The following is a 24,043-nucleotide window of genomic DNA, read 5'->3' on the forward strand; positions in this document are numbered from 1 at the left end:
GCAACACAATAACCTGGAGAGTGGAGACGCCACTGGTGGTCCTGGGGGCAGGGGCAGGCCAGCTTCTGTCAGGAGACTTTAGCCTGGTATGTGGAAGGTGCTTTTGCCACCTCATGCACGCCAGCTCACACAGGCAACACGGGGTCCCTGTCATCGCCTCGTCCACGATGATGGCTGCATGGCCACTTCTGTCCCAAGAGGGATCCAAGAGGCAGCGCGGTCCGATCAGAGAGCACCCTTACTGTGGGCACCTACATGAACGGCCCAGGCTGTCAAATCAGTGGCCAGGATTTGTTTGCACACCAGCGGGCCCCAAATGTGAGGGTGTTAGTGTCTCAGGCTGTGGTCTTGCAAGTGGCAGACCAGACCATGGACTGGGGCAGCAGGCTTTTTCTGTAGAGGGCCAGGTAGTGACTATTTTCAGCTTTTCAGGCCATAGGGTCTCTGCTGTTGTCACGAAAAAGCAGCCATAGACAATAAGTAAATGAGTGTGCTCAGCCGTGCTCCCACAAACCCTGTTTCTGAAACCAGGCCGGGGCCCACAAAGGATGGATGGCCACATCCGACCCAAGGCCTGTTTGTGTATGACCTGTGAACTAAGAATGTTCTTAATACTTTTAAAGGGCTGCAAAAACAAAAAGAACAAAAAAGAATATGCAACAGAGACCACGTGTGGTCCACAGGGCCAGAAACATTTGCGATCTGGCCCTTCCCAGAAAGTCTGCTGGCCCTTGGGCAGACCACACCATTTGTAACAACCAAAATTCAGTAAAACTTCAATGTTTCTGGTCCTTAAGAGTCCTAAGGCCAGGGTGGCAGCTTCCAGCCCAGCCCCAATACTCACTGGTCTTCTGCTGTCTCCCAGAGTTGGCACTGGGGCTGGACAGCCGCTGCCCAGGGGACGCCATTGGGCTCCAGCTTAGCCGGACAATCCTTGAATCAGGCCCAGGCATCGGGAGCCCCGTAACTTGAGCACCCCACAGAGTCAGTGGCTCACTTCAGGCACTGGACCAGAAGGTGAGCTTCCCCAAAGGGGTAGCTGCCATTTTTTCTTGTAAATCCAAGATGGCTCTTGGCTTTGGTACCCTTGAACATACCATTTCCTTTAGGCCACCAGGACCTGTTGGGCGCTGCCCTTATGTGATCAAGTTTAAAACCCCCAAAATGGGGGTGTCAGGTCAGTGAGTCACAAAGCCCTCAAGGGTCACGCTCTGCTTCTACAAGTGCTCGCTGCAGGCCAGTAGCTACCCTGCCTTAAAGGGGGTGCAGTGGGGTCCTGCCCTGGGCAGGGGCTGCTGCTGGACTGGGAAATGGCCTCTCGACTCCAGCGGGCTTCCCATCTCTTGGACTCCACACTGTTTCTGCAGAAGGGACAGAGAGGCAGGGAGAGGCCATCTACGGGCCCCCTCTTACCTCTGCGTGTCACAGTCCCTGAAAGTCCCCTGACACCACAAGACGGGGACACACAGGCAGGAAACACCACGTCAACAGCAATTCTACCTTCAGATGTGAAAGCTGTGCACACCCAAGTTCCATCCTCAAGCTCACTTAAGCATCCCCACTGCAACTCCCTTGCTTTAATTCTAGTGCCTTCTTCCCTATGGGAACACCTCTGAGGGGTTTAGCATGCATAGGAATTGGGGGCTCAGCACAGCTGTCCGGGACCACGAGTAGAGAGTGTCGCTTGCCCCCTCCAGCTGTTAGCTCCTTGTCAGTGCCCATTCCTCTTCCCCACCACTGCACTTCCCACATCCAGACAGAGTCCAGGCTCAGAGGCCCCTCCCTTGCTTTGTCCTTCCCTCCCTGTTTATTCACACATCATGCAGTTCACTCTTTTGAAGTATACAAATTAGTGGCTTTTCATATATTTACAGCGTTGTATATCCATCACCACAATCCATTTTGGAACATTTTTCCTTACCCTGAATAGAAACTCCATGCCCTTTAGCCCTCACACCCCCAGCCCCCCATCCACTGCAGCTCCAGACAGTCACAATCTATGTTCTGTCTCCCCTGGATTTGTCTGTTCTGGATATTTCATACCAATAGAGTCATAGTCTTTTGGGACTGGCTTCTTTCATTTAACATAGTGTTTTCAAAGTTTATGCATGTTGTAGCATGGATCAGTACTTCATTTCTTTTTATTGCCAAATAATATTTTATTTGTTTTCATGTATCCATTCATTAGTTGACAGACACTGGGATTGGTTCTACTTTTTTGGCTATTATGAATAAAGCTGCTGTGAATATTTACATAAACATTTTTGTGTGGACATGTTTCCATTTTCTTGAGTATATATGGTAGTATAAGTGGAATTGCTGGTGTGTATATTAATTCTTTGTTTAATTATTTGAGGAAATGCCAGACTATTTCCAAAGCAGCTGTACCATTTTATATTCCACTAGCAATGTATGAGGGTTCCAATTTCTCATCAACACTGGTTATTATTTGCTTTTTTCATTATAGCCATCCTGCCAGGTGAAAAGTGGTATCTTGTGTTTTCAATCTGCATCTCCCTAATGGTTAATGCTGTCAAGCGTCTTTTTGTATGTTATTGGCTCCTTCTGAATCTGCTCTAGAGTAATGCCTATTGAAGTTTTTATTATTGAGTTGTAATAGTACTTTATATCTTCTAGATATATATCCCTTATCCGATTATGATTTGCAGGTACTTTCTCCCATCCTGTGGGTTGTCTTTTCATTTCCTAAAGGTGTCCTTTGAAGCACAAATGTTTTTAATTCTGATAATATTCAGTTCATCTATGTTTTCTTTTGTTGCCTGTGCTTTTGGTGTCGTATCCAAGAAACCATGGGATAATCCAAGGTCACAAAAATTTACACCTCTGTTTTATTCTAAGAGTTTTATAATTTTAGCTCTTACATTAGGTCTTTGATCCATCTTGAGTTAATTTTTGTATATGGTGTGAGGTAGGGGTCTAGCTTTATACTTTTCATAGGGATATCCAGTTTTACCAGCACCATTTGTTGAAGATACTATTCTTTCCCCCACTGAATAGCCTTGGCACCCTTGTCATGACAACAGCCATGACAAACCAGGTGGCCTTGTTTCCAGCCTACCTCTCACTACTCAACTTCATCAACAGGTAGGATATAGAGGAACCTCACTCTCCCCACCCCACACCACTGCAAACACTTACCACTTGTGGAGAGCATTCTCCACTAGGATCCTGGAAGACTTCTCATTTCTCCTAACATGAGTTATGGTGGCCTTTGTCCTTCCTCTTCCAGGAAGTCATTATTCTGTCATGCTAACATTCTCCCCTCCATTGTTTCTTCTTAAGCCAGTTTTGGTAAGTTGCATTTTTCAAGAAAATTTTCTATTTTACCTAAAATTTTTGAAAGTATTATTATAAAGATGTTTATAAAATCCTCTGATTACCTTCTCTGATAGCATCAGGGGCTGAAATGGTAGCCTCTTTTTGAGTCCTAAGCAATTTGTGCCTTCTCTTTCTTACTTGATCACTCTCACCAGAGATTTATCTATTTTATTAGTTTAAACAAGTTTTGGCCTTGTTGATGATTCTATTCAGTATTTGTTTTCTATTTTATTAACTTCTGCTCTATTTTTTTCTTCTCTCCCATAGGAGTTTATTATATATGATTTTATTTACTAAACTTTGTTTAGTATGTTTACTTACTATATATGAGTTTGTTTACTAAATTTTATGTGTATATACTATATATAGATACCAAAATATGCATGCAATACTATAAATTTCCAGTGACGTTCTGCTTTCTCCACATCCTCACAAGTTTTTGCTAAATAGCATTTTTGTTATATTTCTTTATACAGTTATTTATATTTCTGTTTTATTTTTGCCTCCATTTCCTGGTGATGAGAATTTATATTTCTTAACCTCTACTTTTTAAGTTATTATTTCTGGTATAATTACACTGTGGATAAAGAACAAGCTCTGTAAGTTTTGCAGTCATTTGAAATTTGTTGGCAATTACTTTATGGCCCAATATGCAGTAAAAAAAAAAGTTCCATTTGTGATATCTATTAGGTCATTTATTATTTGCATTGTTCAGATTTTCTTTATTCTGACATATGGTCTTTGTCTGTGCCTGGTCTTTTACTAGAGAAGACACATTGAGTATCCCACCATGATTGTGAGTTGAACTATTTCCTTTTGTCAATTTTTCATTTATATGTGCTGAGGCCTTGCTATTGGGTATATACAAATGCAGAGCTCTTATATCTTTATCATGATGAAGTGATCCTCTTTACCTCTAGCAATGCTTTTTGCCTTATGGCCTTCTTAATCTGATAATAATATGATTATACCAGCTCGTGCTTTTGATTAGCATTTGGATAGTATATCTTTAAACTGGAACATTTAATTTATTTTCTCTTGTTTTCTTTTTTTTTTTTTTTTTTTTTTTTTTTTTTGAGACAGAGACTTGCTCTGTGGCCCAGGCTGGAGTGCAGTGACGGAATCTCTGCTGCAGCCTCCACCCCCCAGGTTCAAGCAGTTCTCTTGCCTCAGCCTCCTAAGTAGCTGAGACTACGGGCATGTCCCACCACACCCAGCTAATTTTTTGCATTTTTAGTAGAAACGAGGTTTCACTATGTTGGCCAGGCTGGTCTTGAACTCCTGACCTTGTGATCCACCCGCCTCGATCTCCAAAATGCTGGGATTACAGGTGTAAGCCACTGCACCCAGCCACTCTCCTACCTTTTTTGTGCAAAATTTTTCCACCTGTTTTATATATTTTTCTCTCTCCTTTCTTGCCATGTTTTATGTTGAGTATTTTAATCATGCCTTATTTTATTTTATCTTATTTTGTTTTATTTTATTTTATTTTATTTTATTTTATTTTATTTTATTTTATTTATTTTTGAGACAGAGTCTCGCTCTGTTGCCCAGGCTGGAGTGCAATGGTGTGATCTTGGCTTACTGCAAACTCTGCCTCCTGGGTTCAAGCAATTCTCCTGCCTCAGCCTCCCAAGTAACTGGGATTACTGGTGCCCGCCACCATGCCTGGCTAAATTTTTTTGTATTTTTAGTAGAGACTGGGTTTCATCATGTTGGCCAGACTGGTCTCAAACTCCTGACCTCAGGTGATCCATCTGCTTCAGCCTCCCAAAGTGTTGGGATTACAGGCATGAGCCACCATGCCTGGCCAATCATACCATATTATCCCCTCTATCAGTATAGAATATGGACACTGTTTCTATTCTTTTGGTGATTACCCTAGACCAGGGGTCCCCAGTCCCTGGGGCTGCAGCCCATACTGGGCTGTGGCCTCACAGCAGGCAGCAAGCAGCAGGAGAGTGAGCACCACCTGAGCTCTGCCTCCTGTAAGATCAGTGGCAGCATTTGATTCTAATAGGAGCACAAACCCTATCGTGAACTCTGCATGCGAGGGATCTAGGTTGTGTGTTCCTTATGGGACTAATACCTGATGATCAGAAGTGGAACAGTTTCATCTGCAAACCATCCCTGCACCCCTACCCCAGTCCATGGAAAAATTGTCTTCTATGAAACTGGTCCCTGCTACCAAAAAGGTTGGGGACCACTGCCCTAGACAGTACAATATACACTTTTAACTTATTAATATTCACTACCAAGTTCATTTATATGTTTACCCTCCTCCTGGGAAATGCAATGACCTTGGAACACTTCAGCATGATTTATCCTCTCTCAATGTATATTATTGTAATGAGTTTTAATGCTATAGATTTTTTACACCATTTCATAAGGCAGTATATATTATTTCTTTATATTTTATTTGCCCTTCTTTCCTTCTTGCATCTCTGATCTTACGTTTCCCTCTGACTTGAAGTTGATCCGTTAGCATCTCTTTTAGTGTGGGTCTGCTATTTATTATTTATTTACCTGAATTATCTTTATTTTGTCTTCCATAGTAAAGAGCATTTTATCTGGATATAAGACTTTATGTTGGCAGTTGTTTTCTTTTAGCATGTTGAAAATATGATTCCACTGTTTTCTGGCTTTCATTGTTGTATATGAGAAGTCAGCTGTCAGTCTACTTGCAGTGCCCCTACTGGTAATCTGTTTTTTTCTTTTGAAGATTGTCTCCTTGTGAATAATTTGTGCAGCAGCAATAGAAAAAGAAAAAAAAAAATGAAGATTTTCTCCTTTTCATTGACCTTGTGCATTTCTGACATTTGTTGATGTGGCTTTGTTTTTATTTTTCTTTTTTTCTTTTTCTTTTTTTTTTTTTTGAGACAGAGTCTTGCTCTGTCACCCAGGCTGGAGTGCAGTGGCGCGATCTTGGCTCACTGCAACCTCCGCCTCCCGGGTTCAAGCAGTTCTCCTGCCTCAGCCTCCTGAGTAGCTAGGATTACAGGCGCATGCCACCATGCCCAGCTAAGTTTTTTGTATTTTTAGTAGAGACAGGGTTTCATCATGTTGGTCAGGCTTGTCTTGAATCCCTGACCTCATGATCCACCCGCCTCGGCCTCCCAAAGTGCTGGGATTATAGGCATGAGCCACCATGCCCGGCCTGTTTTTATTTTTCTAGCTAGTGAATCACTGGAATAGTTGAGCATATGGCTTCATGTCTTTCATCAGTCTGGAAAATTCTCACCATTGTCTTTGTGTCTCCTTTCCTTCTGGTGCTCCAAGTCGTGCATTTGTTTGGTCATCTTACTGTTTTCCATTATGTCTCATCCTTTCTTCTGTATTCTCCCTCTTTTTGTCTCCTTTAACATTCTGGATAGTTTCTTCTGACCTTTTAGTTCCAGTTCATAATTCTTTCTTAATGCATCAAGTCCACTCTTCAATCTATCCAGTTCTTAATTTCTGTTATTTAGTTACTTATATCCTATTCATTTGGTTCTTTAAAATGTCTTTTGATTAAATAATTTACATTCCTGATTAATTTTTTTATCCTAGTGTTTTTCTCTCAATTTTTTCATTGGGGTAAAACACATAACATAAAATTTAATATCATAGCCATTTTTAAATGTATGGTTCAATGATTAAAGTACATTCACATTATTGTGTAATCATTACCACCATCCACCCACAGAATTATTTTCATCTTTCAAAATTGAAACTCTAATCCCATTAAATAATAAGTCCCCATTCCCCTCTTCCTTCAACACCTGGAAACCATCTTTCTACTTTCTGTCTCTATGAATTTGACTCTTCTAGGTACCTCATATAGGTGGAATCATACAGTATTTGTATGGCTTATTTTACTTAGCATAGTATCTTTAAGGTTCAACTATGTTGTAGCCTATGACAGATTTCCTTACTTTTTTTTTTTTTAAAGACAGGGTCTCACTCTGTCACGCAGTCTGGAGTGCAGTGGCATGATCTCAGCTCACTGTGACCTCCACCTCCCAGGTTCAAGTTATTCTTGTGCTTCAGCCTCCTGAGTAGCTGGGATTACAGGTATGTGCCACCATGCCCAGCTAATTTTTGTATTTTTAGTAGAGATGGAGTTTTGCCATGTTGGCTAGGCTGGTCTTGAACTCCTGACCTCAGGTGATCCACCTGCCTCAGCCTCCAAAAGTGTTGGGATTACAGGCGTGAGCCACTGTGCCTGGCCAGGATTTCCGTACTTTTTAAGGCTAAATAATATTCCATTGTATGGATGTGCTACATTTTGTTTACCCATTCATCCTCAATGGATACTCAGGTTCCTGCCAGCTGTTAGCTATTGTGAATAATAATGCTATGACGTGTGTGTACAAATACAAATCTCTTCAAGACCCTGCTTTCGACTCTTTTGATTATAGACCCAGAAGTAAAATTTCTGGGTCACGGTAATTCTGTTTTTAGTTTTGAGGAACCACCATATTGTTTTTCACAGCAGTTGTACCATTTTCCATTCTCACCAACAGTGCACAAGGGTTCCAATTTCTCCACATCTTCACCAACACTTGTTACTTTCTTGGGTTTTTTTTTTTTTTGAGACGGAGTCTCGCTCTGTTGCCCAGGCTGCAGTGCAGTGGCCCAATCTCGGCTCACTGCAAGCCCTGCCTCCCGGGTTCATGCCATTCTCCTGCCTCAGCCTCCCAAGTAGCTGGGACTACAGGCACATGCCACCATGCCCGGCTAATTTTTTGTATTTTTAGTAGAGACAGGGTTTCACCGTGTTAGCCAGGATGGTCTTGATCTCCTGACCTCATGATCCACCCACCTTGGCCTCCCAAAGTGCTGGGATTACAGGCATGAGCCACCGCGCCCGGCCAGGTTTGTTTTTTTAATAGCAGTGATGTGTTGAACATGTTTCCAGGTGCTCACTGGTCATTTGTGTACCTTCTTTGGAGAAATGTCTGTTCAAGTCCTTTCTCATTTTTGAAACAAGGGATTTTTGTTGTTGAGTTTTAGAAGTTCTCTCTATATTCAGGGTATTAATCCTTTATCAGATATATGATTTGCAAATATTTTCTGTTATTTTGTTTTCAGGTTGCCTTTTTACCTGTTAATAGTGTATTTTGATGCACAAATTTTTTAATTTTCATGAAGTCTGATTTGTCTGCTTTTTCTTTTGTTACCTGTGCCTTTGGTGTAATATCCAAGAAATCATTTCCAAATCCAGCGTCATGAAGCTTTTGCCCTGTTGTTTGTTCTAAGAGTTTTACAGTCTTAGCTCTTATGTTTAGGTTTTGGCTCTATATTGAGTTAATTTTTGTATATGGTGTTAGGTAAGGGCCCAACTTCATCCTTTTTATATGTAGATGTCCAGTTTTGCCAGCACCATTTGTTAAAAAGACTGTCCTTTCCTCACTGAATGGTCTTGGCACCCTTGTGAAAATCGCTTGATTATATATCGAAGGCTTATTTCTGGGTTCTGTTTTATTCCCTCAGTCTGTATATCTGTCTTTATGCCAGTACCACACTGATTACTGGAGATTTGTAGTAAGTTTTGAAATCTGGAAGTGTAAGTCCTCCAATATTGTACATCCTTTCCAAGATTGTTTTGACTATTCTGATAAAATTCTAAAGTTTGCATTGATCTCTTTGAACCTAGTTATTTTATGTTCTGAGTCTCATAATTCCAGTACCTGCTGTTTCTCTCATTTCTGTCTATTCCTCTTGGTGGTATCATGCTTCCTTGGGTGCCTGATTATCTTTGGCTGTGTCCTGGACTGTGTATTTGTAAAATTATTTGCAGGAATAACTTGAGGCCTAAGATGATGCCATCTTTCTCCAGAGAGGGTTTTCCTTTGCCTCTGTGTAGAAGGCAGGGGTGCTACCAGTCTGAGACCCCTTAGTGCCCATTCCAGGCTTCACCCAAAGGGGAAGTCCAGAGGGTCTTTTCTAAAAGCACGGTTCTGGTCACATTCTTCCCAGTAGCAAATAGTGACAGCGTAGAGCTGACCACTGTGATCAGCAACTCACTCACCTGGGCCCAGCACCCTGTGAGGTCACAGCCAGTGCCCTAGTCAGCTCGAGCTGCTATAGTAAAATGCCTTAGGTTGAGTGGCTCATGAGCAACAGAAATATATTTTGTACAGCTCTCAAGGCTGGGAAGTCCAAGATCAAGGCACTGTCAGTCAGCCTCAGTGACTGGTGAGGGCCCACTTCCTGGGCCATAGATGGCGTCTTCTTGTGTATCCTCCCATGGCAGAAGGCAGCTCTCTGGGGCTTCTTTTCTTAGGGCACTAATCCCATTCACCAGGGCTCTACCTTTATTGCCTAATCACCTCCCAAAGGCCCCACCTGCTAGCACCATCTCTTTGGGAGTTAGGATCTCAACGTAGGAATTTGGGGGGACACAAACATTCCAGCCATAGCCCCTTCTTATAAGTAAGAAAACCAGAGCACAGAGAGGTCAGCAGCTGAACTGTGTCACTGACGGATGCACAGCCAGTGGCATGGAGTGTGGGGCCAGGATTGAAGCGTGTGCATCTCACTGCAGAGGTGCTGCTCAGAAACCTTTTGAGGCTCCCCCTGCCTGGAGGCTGAGCACAGGCTCCCCTACTTGGCCACTGCAGCCCCCGCAGCCTCCCCGGCCATGCTGGCCCCTGGCCATCCCCACCTCCGCTCTAGTGGGGGCACCCCTCCCTTAAGCCCACCTTGTGGGACCCCTGCTCATCCTTTCAGGCTTAGCTCAGATACTGGGGCTCCACCTCGCCCCTGAGGCCCCAACTGGAGCACAGCTGAGGAGCAGTAGCTGCTGGGCAGGCCCAAGTGCCCCACTGACTGAGGCCAGGGCCCGAAAGGGGGCTTTCCTACCCCCCACAGCAGCCAACCAGGGCTGGGTACTCCACAGGGCATTGGGTACTACACACAGGCCAGAACCTGTGCCCTGAGCACACAGCGTGACAGGAGGGGGTAAAGCAGGTCATGCTGGGTCCATCTCAGGGACAGGGGCCATCAGGCCACGCTGGGGATGCCCTGCCCAGGACTGGCTTCCCCTCAGAGGATGCCTGGTAGCCGGGGCTGGGGAGGCCGCTGGGCCCGCCCGCCTGCCCACAGCCCCCAGTCAATCCCCGCTCTGGCTTTCTGCCTCCCAGGTGAACAACAACGGCATCATCTCTTTCCTGAAGGAGGTTTCTCAGTTCACCCCAGTGGCCTTCCCCATTGCCAAGGACCGCTGCGTGGTGGCAGCCTTCTGGGCAGATGTGGACAACCGGCGTGCAGGTGACGTGTACTACCGGGAGGCCACCGACCCAGCCACGCTGCGCCGAGCCACGGAGGATGTCAGGCGCTACTTCCCCGAGCTCCTGGACTTCAGCGCCACCTGGGTTTTTGTTGCCACCTGGTACCGAGTGACCTTCTTTGGAGGCAGTTCCTCATCCCCTGTGAGTCCAGGCACTTGTCCTGGGGAGGGGGGATGTGTGGCTAGGGCCCAGGGTCTCCCCACACCAGGGACCCCTCTTGCTGATGTGGGTGTGGTGCAGTCACTGGTCCATACCCAAGAGGGGAACATGTGGTCAAAACCACAGAGCCAGAGCAGAAGAGGACACGGCCCCAACCTTCCCCAGTGCTCCTGGAAGCCACTTGCCTCCAGGAAACACCAAATTCCCCAAAGCAGCAGCTCACATGTCCGAGAGAGGCATGTGGGTTGGCAGGTGTTAGAAGGATTTCCATTTGGAATGGCCCAGTACTCAAAAGGTTAGACTGGAAGGTTATTCTGTTTTATACTCTTCCTCAATAATGCCAAACATGACAGAAACATTGACTGAAGAATATCAGCCACTTTGCAGGCTCGATGAGTTCTGGTGGGCTGACACTCCCTAACGAGGACAGCTGCCCACTCCAGTGGCAGATGTATTTACTCAGCACCTACTGTGGCCAGGCCTGCACTGGGCACTGGGTCATGACTGTGCAAGACAGTGACTCCCTAGAAAAGAGGCGCTGGGTGCAGAACCACCATTTTCAGAGCTGTTTGTTCATGCATTTAATAAACACTTTTTTTTTTTTTTTTTTGAGATGGGGTCTTGCTCTGTCGCCCAGGCTGGAGTGCAATAGCATGATCTCAGCTCACTGCAACCTCCACCTCCCAGGTTCCAAGTGATTCTCCTGCCTCAGCCTCCTGAGTAGCTAGGATTACAGGCATGCATCACCACGCCCAGCTTATTTTTGTATTTTTAGTAGAGAGGGGGTTTCCGCATATTGGCCAGGCTGGTCTCGAACTCCGGACCTCAGGTGATCTGCCCACCTCGGCCTCCTAATAAACACTTTTTAAGGGCACCTTCCAAGTGACAGGCAAGTGTTCTAGGCACTGGACAGACAACCCTGGACGAAGCAGACAGGACGCATCTGCCCCATGGGGTCACTCTAGCCAGGCATCAGGAAGTGCTCAGAAGCATAACCCAGCCAGGGGCACTTCCAGGAGCAGCTTCATGCATCTCCTCATTGCGCCTCTCCGGCTCCCAGAGCCCCACCATGGGCCCTTACTGGCTCTAGTCCGCCCTGTCCCCTAGACGGTGCCACCACCCCAATTCTACGGCCCTCACGTCTTCGTTTGTTTTCCGAGTGTTAGCACTTACGTTCGCCTTCCTGAAGCAGAGCACGTAGTTTCTCTAATGTGGACTTTTACATAAGTGGAATGTACACTGTATGATCACCCATCTTTCTCAGTGACTACAAACTAGCCCAGCACCAGGTGGCACGGGAATTTGTTTCACCTGCACCCCATGACTGGACAGCTGCAACACCAGGGGCCTGAGGCGGGCACAGCATAGCCCAAGTCACCTTGTGCATGATCCCGTCCTGGTACACATGTTTAGAAGGGAGATTGCCACCTGCAGAATTCCAGTTTTCCTCTCAAAAATCTACATATTCAGGCAGGGTGCGGTGGCTCACGCCTGTAATCCCAGCACTTTGGAAGGCCAAGTCAGACGGATCACCTGAGGTCAGGAGTTTGAGACCAGCCTGGCCAACATGGCCAACTCCCCTCTCCTAAAAATACCAAAATCAGCCGAGTGTGGTGGCAGGTGCCTGTAATCCCAGCTACTCGGGAGGCTGAGGCAGAATTGCTTGAACCTGGGAGGCAGAGGTTGCAGTGAGCCGAGATCACACCACTGCACTCCGGCCTGGGTGACAGGGAGATTCCATCTCAAAAAAAAAAAAAAAAATCTACACATTCATACTCAGAGGAGCCACATTTAGAAGTGCCGGTTTCCGTTGTTCAGTTCCCACCTATGAGTGAGAACACTTGGACACAGGGAGGGGAACATCACACTCTGGGGAATGTTGTGGGGTGGGGGGAGGGGGCAGGGATAGCATTAGGAGATACACCTAATGTAAATGACTGGTTAATGGGTGCAGCACACCAACATGGCACATGTATACATATGTAACAAACCTGCACGTTGTGCACATGTACCCTAGAACTTAAAGTATAATAAAAAGTAAATAATAAAAAAAGAAGTGCTGGTTTCCTTGCACCCCAGCTGTCATTTTCCAACTTTGCCAACTCTGTAGACAAAACAATGAGTGCTACTTTTTAACTTACATATCTTTAATTTCTAGTGGTGCTGAATTTGTTCTAATATTAATGGAACAGTAGTATTCTACTGTGATGTGTCTGTTCATACCCTCTGACATTTTTTCTGTAATACTTTTGGTCTTTTTCTTATTGATCTGTAGTTCTTGAATTAAGAGTCTCGATAGTTTTATCTGCTGTATGCATTATAAATACGTTTTTCACATTGCTGTTTGCTATTCAATTTGATCTTACAGATTTTTTTAAGTATTCAGAAGCCCTTTGCAGTCAAATGTTTAATTCTCCCTTTTGGTTTTTGCTGTGAACAAACATCACACTTAAAAGTCCTTTCCCTTTCCTGAGTTATACACATTCACCTGTGTTTTCTTCTAGGACTTCTTTCACTTTAAAACCTTATTTGATTTGGGATTTCTTTGTGTGTGTGGTGAAAGGCAGGACTCTGATCTGATTCTTTTTCAGGGGTTTCCTGTTTGTCCCAAGATCATTTCTTAAACAGTTCCGATCCTTTGCTCCTTATCTGTACACTGCCTGCCAATATTTCCATGCAGTAGAATTCTGTGAAAACCATAAGACCTGACTGTTAAACGCTGCAGCACAGCTCTTCCTTGGTTCTTTTTACCTTCCCTCTTTTCCTTTTTACAATTTTGCTCATTTCACACAGGAGATTTTGTGGATCTGGCTAAGGGCAGGGGACAGTGTCTGTTCCCATCTGTGGGCCCCGCACCCGCCCCAGGTGCTTCACTCACCCCAGCAACAGTTGTGGGTTGCGGACGGCCTCTGCTGAGTGGCAGGCGCTGGGAGACAGCAGAGGATGAGGCCACCAGGGTCCTGCCTTGGCTGCCCGTCCAGCTGGAAGACACGGACATTGAGCAAGCCAGGGGCCCAGTGGACAATGACTGTGTGCCAGGATGGTGGACAGGGCAGGGCTTCCCTGGGCCAAGGGGAGTGCAGGGCCCTGTTCAGCCCCCTCTCCCCAGCAGGTCAACACATTCCAGACTGTGCTCATCACAGACGGCAAGCTCTCCTTCACCATCTTCAACTATGAGTCCATCGTGTGGACCACAGGCACACACGCCAGCAGCGGGGGCAACGCCACTGGCCTCGGGGGCATCGCAGCCCAGGTAGGCGAGTGCAGTGGGTGCTCTGTGTTCAGAACCCCTGCTCCCCACAGCCAGGACTGTCATGAGCTGATTAGGTAGGCAGGGGCTCACCATAGGCAGATCCCCCTGTACCGTGCAGAGGCGAACGAGAGGCATCCACAACCATCCCTGAGGCCTCTCACTGCCCGAAAACAAACATCCTCAGGCCCAAGGCACCTTTGTCCCCCTGACCTGCCCCGCCCTGCCCCTGCAGTCCCCTTTAACAGCTGCAGCAGCAACAGAGATGTCCTCTGCTCCTTATGCCTTGCAGTCTGGCCTAGCCAGTGACCCAAGGGACCACAGCCAGCAGGAAACCCCAGGTGTGGAGGGAATGAAACAGGACAATGGCCACAGGGTCAGTGCTCCCCAGGCCTGAGAGTGCCTTTGGGCTGTGCACACCCCTGCTCACTTCCTGGCCACATGCTTTCTCTTGGGGTCATACTTGCCCCTGGCCCCAGGGGAGGCCCAAGAGCCCAGAGGTGAGCTGCCCGAGGATTGGGCTGGGGAGCCAGGGCCAACCCTCTCCTTGGCTCCCAGGAACGGTTGGCTGAGGTCAGGACCTGGCTGGGAGGTTGCTGACCCTGGCAGGAGCATGGTAGGGGCAGGGTAACCCCCACCTCTGTAGACCTGGGGAACTGGCCTCCCTCACTCTGCCCCCACCCCACCCCCAGGCTGGCTTCAACGCAGGCGATGGACGGCGTTACTTCAGTGTCCCCGGCTCGCGCACAGCAGACATGGCCGAGGTGGAGGCCACCACCAACGTGGGTGTGCCCGGGCGCTGGGCGTTCAGAATCGATGATGCCCAGGTGCGCGTGGGGGGCTGCGGCCATACAAGTAAGAGGACAGAGGAGCAGCTTGGGGTGGGAGCGGGCCGAGGAAGGGGGTTGATGGCAAAGGAGAGGTGGAGAGGAAGGGGGCTGGATGCTGACCGCAAGAGTGGGGGCCCTTGGGTCTCCAGCCCAGCCCACCTCAGGCATGTGAAACTAAGGAAGGCCTGGCTGGTCCGGGAGCCTCAGCTTCCCCTAGAGAAGACCCCCCACACACACTGCTCTGGGTTGGAGGGAACCGTCTGGAGACTGCGGGTTTCAGGGGTAAAGAGTTCTGGGTCCTCAGGGGAGGAGGAGCCCAGGGATGTCTCTCCCTGGGACCATGAGGTCCCTACTCTCCCCTCATTCCCACCCAGCCTCCTGCCTGGGCTGGGGGAGGAGCAGCATGTGGTCTCTGACCCTCAGAGCCACCCACGAGGCAGGTCCTCTTACCGCCCAGGTCCTCATTTCTGCCAGCAGGCTTGCTGCTTGGTGGGATTTGGTGTCTGCTTGACAAACCCAAGCATCACGTCTACAGGGGAGTTCCAGGGGTCCTTCCAGCCCAGAGTGCACAAACGGACGGGGTGGGTGTCCCTCCCAGGAGTGGGCACGTGGTTTGTGGGACTAGCCAGGGCGGCAGCAGAGCCGTGGATCGTAGCCCCAGCCCTGCTGCCGTGCGGCCTTGGGAGCCAAGGAGCCTTCAGAAATCACTGCTTACACGTGGGGCGAGGGCAAGCGACTGATCCGCTCTACCGAGGGCTGCGCATCACAAGCCCGGCCAAGCCTGGGGCCGCAGTGAGGCTCGCGCTGGGACCTGCCTCAGACTCACCTCCCAGCCGCCAGCATCTAGGCTACTGAGAGGGGAGAGGGGCCGCTTCTCCGCAACACTGAGTCCCCAGAGAACACGACAGGGGTAGCAGATGCGCACACACAACTGTTGGGACAGAGGTGGGGTGCAGGCGCGCCACGGGGTGGGGGATGGGGGTAGAGAGTGTGGGGGTGGGGGGTGGGGTGTGCAGGGTTGGGGGTGAGGGGTAGATGGTGTGGGGATGGCGGATGCAGGCACACCACAGGGTTGGGAGTGAGGGGTAGAGGGTGTGGGAGGTGGGGGCGTGCCACGGGGTGGGGGGTACAGGCGCGCCACGGGGTGGGGGGGCAGGGGGTGCAGGTGTGCCACGGGGTTGGAGGTGGGGCGTAGTAGGGGTGGGGGGCGGAGGCACGTCACGGAGAGGGGGATGACACTCTGTCCCCAGGGTGCGGGTGACTTGCTTAGGGGACCACTGGGGGTGTGGAGGCACGTCACGAGGTGGGGGGTGATGGAGTAGAGGTGCGTCACGGGGTGGAGGGTGGGGGAGTAGAGGTGCGTCACGGGGTGGGGGGTGGGGGGGTGGAGGTGCATCACAGGGTGGGGGGTGGAGTAGAGGCGCGTTACGGGGTGGGGGGTGAAGGCGCGTCACAGGGTGGGGGATGGGGGAGTAGAGGCGTGTCACAGGGTGGGGGGTGGGGGTGGAGGCCTGCCACGGGGTTGGGAGGTGGAGGCGCATCACGGGGTGGGGGGTGGGGAGTAGAGGCGCGCCACGGGTTGGGGAGAGCACCGCGCGCATCATGGGAAGAGGAAAGATGCAGTCGCGGGGCGGAAAGACCCATCTAAGGGCTACAGGTGGCGCCGCGACGAAGGAGACCCGAGGAGCCCGAGCTACCCACACACTGGGGCGCGAACAGGTCCCCGCTTGCATCTGAGCTTAGGGAGTTCGGGCTCAAGGGGCGGGGAGCCCAGGAGCTGCCGCCCCCCGCCCCAGAGCGGCCGCCCAGCATCCGAGGGACACAGCCCTCCTGCAGCCCCCGGCCGCGCCCCCTGCATGGCCTGCCTTGTCCCAGAAACGCCGACATGACGGCTGAGTGCCAGCCTCGGGTTTTCTACGCCAGGAACCCGGGAGGGGAGGCGGAGTGTGCCAGTTTTTAGAACTGCCCGCGGCAGCGCTGAGAGGGATGGAGGGGACAGGGGGTGCTGGTGTGAGTCACTCCGGGGAGTCCATCCCACGCGAAGCCACATCCCCGGAGGCCGCGCCAACAGCACCGCCCCTGCTCCCCCGCTCCGACCTGCAGTGAAACCTGAAACCTGGCTGCTTTGCTGCGGTCACCCCACCCAGAGGCCGACCTTTTGGGTCAGGGGAGGGAAGGGAGTTGCGTATGGGAGTGGCTCTCCTGCCGAGTCCGGAGGCGGCGGCTGAGGCTCCAGCCCCTCCCTATGTCTGCAGCCTCCGTGTGCCTGGCCCTGCGCCCCTGCCTCAACGGCGGCAAGTGCATCGACGACTGCGTCACGGGCAACCCCTCCTACACCTGCTCCTGCCTCTCGGGCTTCACGGGGCGGAGGTGCCACCTGGGTGAGTGACTGGCCTAGGGCGGGACCAGCCGCTGGCTGCGCTGGGCTCAGGAGGAGCACTGTAGGCTCCATCAGTGGCCCTGGGCCCCCAGGGGCGCAGGTCAGGGGTCTCTGTCCCCAGGGTGTGGGTGACTTGTTTAGGGGACCACTGGGGACCAAAGGCCATAGCCCCCTGGAGTGAGCACCATGGGCGGGTGCAGCTGCTGCCCTCTCTGAGCCAATCTTGGGCTTGCTCCTCCCTCCCCGGCCCAACCCGAGGCCTTGGAGGAAACTCCTCAACCGGGTTCCTGCCAATGAGGCCTCAGCCTGCCCCATGTTTCAGACGTGAACGAATGTGCCTCCCAGCCCTGTCAGAATGGCGGGACCTGTACTCACGGCATCAACAGTTTCCGCTGCCAGTGCCCGGCCGGCTTTGGGGGATCCACCTGTGAGACAGGTAAGAGGAACCCACCGGGGCCCCCGGGGCCCTGCCGGGTACAGGATAGTGGGAGACACAGCTGGACAAGGCTGAGGTCTAGGAAGGTCCGGCAGCTGTGCATGCTGCCAGGTAGACAGCCCAGAGAGGCCACCCTCGAGGAGTGGAGGAGCCCGGATGCCCAGGGAAAGGCCCATATCTGGGTAGGGGGCAGGAGCCATGACCAGTCACACAGGCTTCCTAGGCCATGGCATTCAGACCAGGGATGGGGCGTCAGAACAGGCCAGTGCCCAGGTCCCAAACCAGGCCAGGATCAGGGCCAGACAGGCACCAGAGCCCGGATGAGAGCCCACTGGGGATGTGGTAGGGTCGTCAGACCCCCTCTCAGCCCAGGACCAGGTTGAGGGGAACGTGAAGTGCTTCTTGGGTCAGATGGGCTGGCCGTGGGGCAGGAAGGGCACAGCCACACGGTCCCTGCTGCTCCCTCCAGCTGTTCCTGGACGCTGTTTCTCTCCTGCCCCTGCCTTCAGGGAAAGGGGTTCTCACAGCCTAGGTGGGGCCTTGGAGTCCCTCTCCATACTCACTGCTGCTTCCAAACCTCAGCTTGCCCTCCCAGTTCAGAACCCAGCTCTTTTGAAGCAGTTGTCATCAGAGTCGGCCTCTACTTACTGCCCTTCCACCAGCACCTCTTTAGGCCCCTCACCCATGCCCTTCACCCACCTGGTAAAGAAAGGTGGACCCCCCCATTCCTGCTCTCCATCTCACCATAGGGCTCTGCTCAGGGAGCTTTGCAAAGGGAGCCCCTAAAATCAAAGCACTGTGACCTGCTGCTCCCCACCCGGCTCAGCCAGGTGTGCATGTCCTGTGTGACACTCACTTATATAAACATGTAATAGATTGTTTAGATCAATGTGTTCAAATAGTGACTATATCAATATCTCAATCTAGAAAAAACAATTCTTATCAGATATTTACGGTCATGGGAGAGTTTTTAAAGTACTTCATCCCAGTGTTTACACATATTTGTATTGGAGAGAACTATACTTGAGTGGCAGTAAGGGACTTTTGCACCGAAAAGTCCATTAGAATGAAATTCTGCAGGAATGCAATGGAAATGTGACTTCAAGGTCCAAAGGAGTGAAGCACAATTCCCACCTGGTGAGATGCGCTTGCCGGTCGGTGTCTTTACAGATCACACATAGGGGACAGCACAGTGACCCCAGTTATCCCTTGCTCCCCGACCCCTGCCACTGTCTTCCCACAGCCAGTGTCGGAGCAAGCTCCATGCAAAGGAGACTTTCTTCATCCAGAAACTCCTGCCCTGCTTGCCCATGTGTTCTCAACGTGAGACGGGTGGGAGTCAGGCTTCTGTGGCGTTGGTGCCACGGCCGACTCAGCCCTGCAGGCTTCTGTCCCTTGGTAAAGGCCAGGGAGGCTGGCAGGATCTCCTTCCTCTTGCTCAGTGCTCTCCCTGTGCGGTGCTGGCCAGGGGCCTGGCTGCGGGAGGACCCAGGCCTATAATGAGGCTCCCCAAGGGTGACTGGGCAGAGCTTCCCAGGAATGGGCTGCTCCTTCCCAGGAATGGGCTGCTCCTTCCCAGGAACGGGCTGCTCCTTCCCAGGAACGGGCTGCTCCCAGGCTCCAGGAGTCCCTCTGTGACGTACAGCCTGGTAACGTCCCCTAAGAGGACTTGGGGCTTGGTGCCAGGAGGCTGGTTCAGGTCTTGGGTCTGCAGCATGTCAGTTGTATGTGTGGCCTTGGGCCGTGAGCCTTCACTTTCTCAGTGCAGCTGTGGCACAAGCCTTGGGTACAAGCCTTACCCCCTCAACCCCCCACAGGGGCTCCCTGATCTTGGAAGCCACCTTGGCCCCCAGAGCTCATAACAGCAGGGGCGCCCACAACTAAAGGCAAGGGTGTGCGTGCTCCTCCACCTAGTGGAGCTGGGGTCAGGGAGACAGGGATCACCGTGTCCCATCAGCCACCAAAGGGCTGTCACACCTCCTGGGGGAGTAGTCAGGCCCTCCCGTCTCCTTCCTATGCCAAGGAGAGGGCCCCACCTTTCCCCCATGACTCCAGGGAGGGACACACACTTTGGCTATTGCTCTTGTTTCTGAGTTTGTTCTGGGTATGAGCTGTCAGTAAGACAGGGGATTTGGTTCCCCTCTGCTTCTGGCTCTGCTGGCCGGGGGAAAGGAGAGACCTGGGATGTGTGGGCCAGGTGCTCTGGGCTCAAGGAGGGCCAGCATCCGGTGAGGAGGCAGAGCAGAGGGTGGGCTCCCCTAGCTCACTCCCACTCAGTAACTGGGGGTAGGAGTCCCTTTGCCCTGGCCATTCCTGCACAGGCCATTCATTGCCTGCCCCACCCAGCCTCTCACCCCAGGGACCACTCCTACACCCTGGATGCTGCACACCCTTCCAGGCTCAGTCACAGCCTGCATCCTTGACAACAGCTCTTGTCACAGTCCACTTGGAATAAGAGCCACCTAGGGAGGGACCGTCCCCCAAGAGTGGGAGTTCCGTGCACCCCCATTTGCCCCTGCCCAGCATACACACCCATCCCTCCATCCCAGGTTTGCTGAATTAGACCCAGTTCAGACGGAGCTTCAGGTGGCCAGTCAGGACTGCCTGGCCAGGCCTCTTTCTTGCCTGTTGCCCGCTCAGAAACCTGCCTGCCAGGCCCCCCTGCCCTGTAAGCCAGTTGGGGGTGGGGCTCAGTGTACGTCCCAGGGGTTTCTGTCCCCTCAGGTAACCATAGCTGGGAGTCCATTGTCCTGTCTACACCTCTTCACTCTAGCCCAATCCCCCTGTGACACCAAAGAGTGTCAACATGGTGGCCAGTGCCAGGTGGAGAACGGCTCTGCGGTGTGTGTGTGCCAGGCTGGATACACCGGAGCAGCCTGCGAGACAGGTGAGTGGCCTGGCTTCGGATTGGAGAGGGGCTCCTGCCTGTGGCCAGGTGCTGGGCACAGGGTGGTTGTGGCCTGGCTCAAGCCAAGCCCCCACCTCTGCTGCCCCTCAGATGTGGACGACTGCAGCCCTGACCCCTGCCTGAATGGAGGTTCTTGTGTTGACCTAGTGGGGAATTACACCTGCTTGTGTGCAGAGCCCTTCAAGGGACTTCGCTGTGAGACAGGTAACTGGCCAAGTGCCTGCAGGTCGCCATGGCTGATAGTGGCTTTGTGCCGTGAACACCACCATAGCCGCTTTCCCCTTCCTGCCTCGCCATCTGACTCACCTCACACCTGTCTCTGGGGTGGGGGGATGCCTCTGCCCGCTTCCCACTCCCCAGCGCTTCCCGCTCAGCCTGGATCCTAAGCCACCAACTGCAGGGAAAATAGGAAGCAGAAGATGGATGCTGCCTCTAGGGTGCTGTGTGAGGCTGAGCAACCCCTTCCCCTCTCTGGGCCTTGGTTTCCATCTGTGAAATGCCAGGAGGGATGACAAAGTTCCCAAGGCTCCTCTTCTAGCCTGAGTGACTCTTGACTTTTTTAACATCTTCCTTTCCTACTCTAGAACCCTCAGCACACAAGGGAAAGTAATGGGAATCAGAAAGAAAACTGAGCTTTCACTATTTTCTATTCTATTTTCTGTTGTTTAACTGCTAGTTGTGACTTGTTAGAGGAATTAAAAGGCCAACTGGAGGTTGCAGCCCAAGGTATAAAAATGGCTTTTGAGTCTGATTGTTGCACCTGCCTCCACAGGCTCACCCACTGTGCTGACCTCTATGGACGCAGCAGGTGCTGCTTCTCTCCAGGGAGATGCTAAAGACAAACCATTCAGGTTATTCTTAGTTTACAAAATTAAGGAGGAAATTCTGTTTTACCCATAAGACACAGAGGGTCATGGGCCCTCCATCAGTCTTTGCCGAGTGCATGGGAGGCCAGGGTGCGTCCTGAGGGGAGGGAGGTGCTCTGCAGGGCAGGAGCGGGAGGAGGCAGCCTCACCTATTTGGCTGCTTTAAAGTCACTCCCGTGTCACAGCTCACTTTGCCCAGATTGTTATCTAAATATCAGTGTATTTCACTAAATTCATGTCAGGAAACAGATAAGTGGTTTCAAAAGATTTTTGCAAATAAACCGTGTTTTGTACAGAATAATGATGCAAGTAGAGTGAATAATAAGAAACAGACTGGCTGGGTGTGGTGGCTCATGCCTGTAATCCCAGCACTTTGGGAGGCTGAGGTGGGCGGATCACTTGAGGTCAGGAGTTCGAGACCAGCCTGGCCAACATGGTGAAACCCCATCTGTACTAAAAATACAAAAGTTAGGCAGACATGGTGGTGCACGCCTGTAATCTCAGCTACTCGGGAGGTTGAGGCTGGAGAATTGCTTGAACCCGGGAGGCAGAGGTTGCAGTGAGCTGAGATCGCACCACTGCACTCCAGCCTGGGTAACAGAATGAGTGAGACTCTGTCTAAAAAAAAAAAACAAAAAAAGAAGAAGAAAGAAACAATAGAGTGACGCTGGTGCTAACATAAGGACCGACTGACTATTACAAGGCGCAGATGCTGACAGTCTAATCAGATCTGACAGGAAGTTGGCCACAAATTGGACACTACAAAAAAGAGAATCTAGTCTTCTGCTTCTGGCCAACAAGAATTAACTGCTCTTGGAATTTCCCTCTCACCGTCAACACCTAGAAAAACAGACAAAATCTGTGAAACCCCTTTTTCAGCCATTGGACAACAGACAGCACAAGCCTGTCACCCCGGAGTAAAGGAAATCAAATGAGGTGAGCCCTACAATTGCCCCAGATTCTGCCTGGGGCAGTTTCCACGCCACTGTGCTGGGAGAAGGAACTGAGAGTCCAGCAGTCCCTCTGAATTGAGGAGACAAAGATCCGAGTTCAGTGGCTACAGGATGGTGCTCCTGAGGCAGGAGGCAGCATGAGATCAAGAGGAGACCTCACTGAATTTTAGCTTCTTATTATTGGGCTCAGGATGAAATCGGCAAGGCTGGGGAAAGAACCACTAGAAAGCAGTAAGTCAGACACTTCCTGGAGCTCAAACAGGGCTGGGAATCTATTGCATAGAGTCCTCAGCGGGGCGTCACTTTAGTAGTGCTGAACTAAAGACTAATGTCGACCTGCCCTAACAAATCTTAAAGAAAGCTTAAAAGGATCAAACTGATCCTAAGTCATTGAGCCATGTGCCAGAATAAAATCCTATACTCCTCAACAGGAGTATGTCAGTAATATAACAGAATCCAGAACTCCAAAATACCCAGTCAGAAATTATCAGGTCTACAAAGAAGTAACATATAACTCACAGCCAGGAGAAAAATAGATCAATAGAAACAGGCACCAGAAATGACAGAATTAGCAGATACAAATGTTTATCTATTATGAATATGCTCCTATAATCAAGATTGTTGAGGGGAAAAAACCTAGTGAGAAGTAGAAGGTATTTTTAAAAACTTCTAGAGATGAAAAATATATCTGAGTTTTTAAAATACACTGAATAATATATACAGCAGGTTAGATATTGCAGAAGGAAAGATCAATGAACCTGAAGAGTGAAACAGAAACAATTCAACATGCATCACAGAGAGAATAAGACTAAAAGAAAAAGGAGAGATCTTCAGCAACCTGCAGAACAATACTAGGGTAATAGGGTCCACGTATGTGGAGTCTGCAGAGGAGGATGGAGAACAATATTAGGGTAATAGGATCCGCGTATGTGGAGTCTGCAGAGGAGGATGGAGAACAGTATCAAACAGCCTAGGATCCGCGTATCTGGAGTCTGCGAAGGAGGATGGAGAACAATATTAGGGTAATAGGATCCGCGTATCTGGAGTCTGCAAAGCAGGATGGAGAACAGTATCAAACAGCCTAGGATCCGCGTATCTGGAGTCTGCGGAGGAGGGTGGAGAACAGTATCAAACAGCCTAGGATCCACATATGTGGAGTCTGCGGAGGAGGATGGAGAACAGTATCAAACAGCCTAGGATCTGCGTATCTGGAGTCTGCGAAGGAGGATGGAGAACAATATTAGGGTAATAGGATCCGCGTATCTGGAGTCTGCGAAGGAGGATGGAGATGGGTGTGGAAAGGAGTGTTATAGGAAAAGTATGTGAAGAAATAATACCCAAACATTTTCCAAATTTGATGAAAACTAAAACCCACATTTCCAAGAAAAGCATGAAGAAAACCACGCAAGGCCATACCATAATCAAATTGCTGAAAACTAATGATAAAAAACCTCAAAAACAGCCAGAGGAAAAAGCCACATTACATACAGAGAAACAAGAATGACACAGACTTCTCATCAAAAACAATGCAAGCCAGGAGACACTGGAGTAACACCTTCAAAGTACTGAAAGAAAAAACCATCAACCTAGTGTTGGTGGTAATACAGTACAACCTAGTGTACGGTATTACCAGCAAAACTACATTTCA

General features: G+C 50.2%; 1 protein-coding gene across 1 annotated transcript in view; it reads left to right on the top strand.

Annotated features, from left to right (window-relative positions):
- SNED1 (sushi, nidogen and EGF like domains 1) overlaps positions 1–24,043 on the top strand; it is a 99,223-nt gene that overhangs the window by 19,204 nt on the left and 55,976 nt on the right. Inside the window, exons 2-8 of the mRNA XM_063645424.1 lie at positions 10,467–10,754; positions 13,885–14,025; positions 14,715–14,877; positions 17,108–17,233; positions 17,555–17,668; positions 20,442–20,555; positions 20,667–20,792. Coding sequence (XP_063501494.1) covers positions 10,467–10,754; positions 13,885–14,025; positions 14,715–14,877; positions 17,108–17,233; positions 17,555–17,668; positions 20,442–20,555; positions 20,667–20,792 — 1,072 coding nt within the window. The remainder of the gene's footprint in view (positions 1–10,466; positions 10,755–13,884; positions 14,026–14,714; positions 14,878–17,107; positions 17,234–17,554; positions 17,669–20,441; positions 20,556–20,666; positions 20,793–24,043) is intronic.

This window comes from Symphalangus syndactylus, chromosome 8, assembly GCF_028878055.3.
Source record: "Symphalangus syndactylus isolate Jambi chromosome 8, NHGRI_mSymSyn1-v2.1_pri, whole genome shotgun sequence".
NCBI lineage: Eukaryota > Metazoa > Chordata > Mammalia > Primates > Hylobatidae > Symphalangus > Symphalangus syndactylus.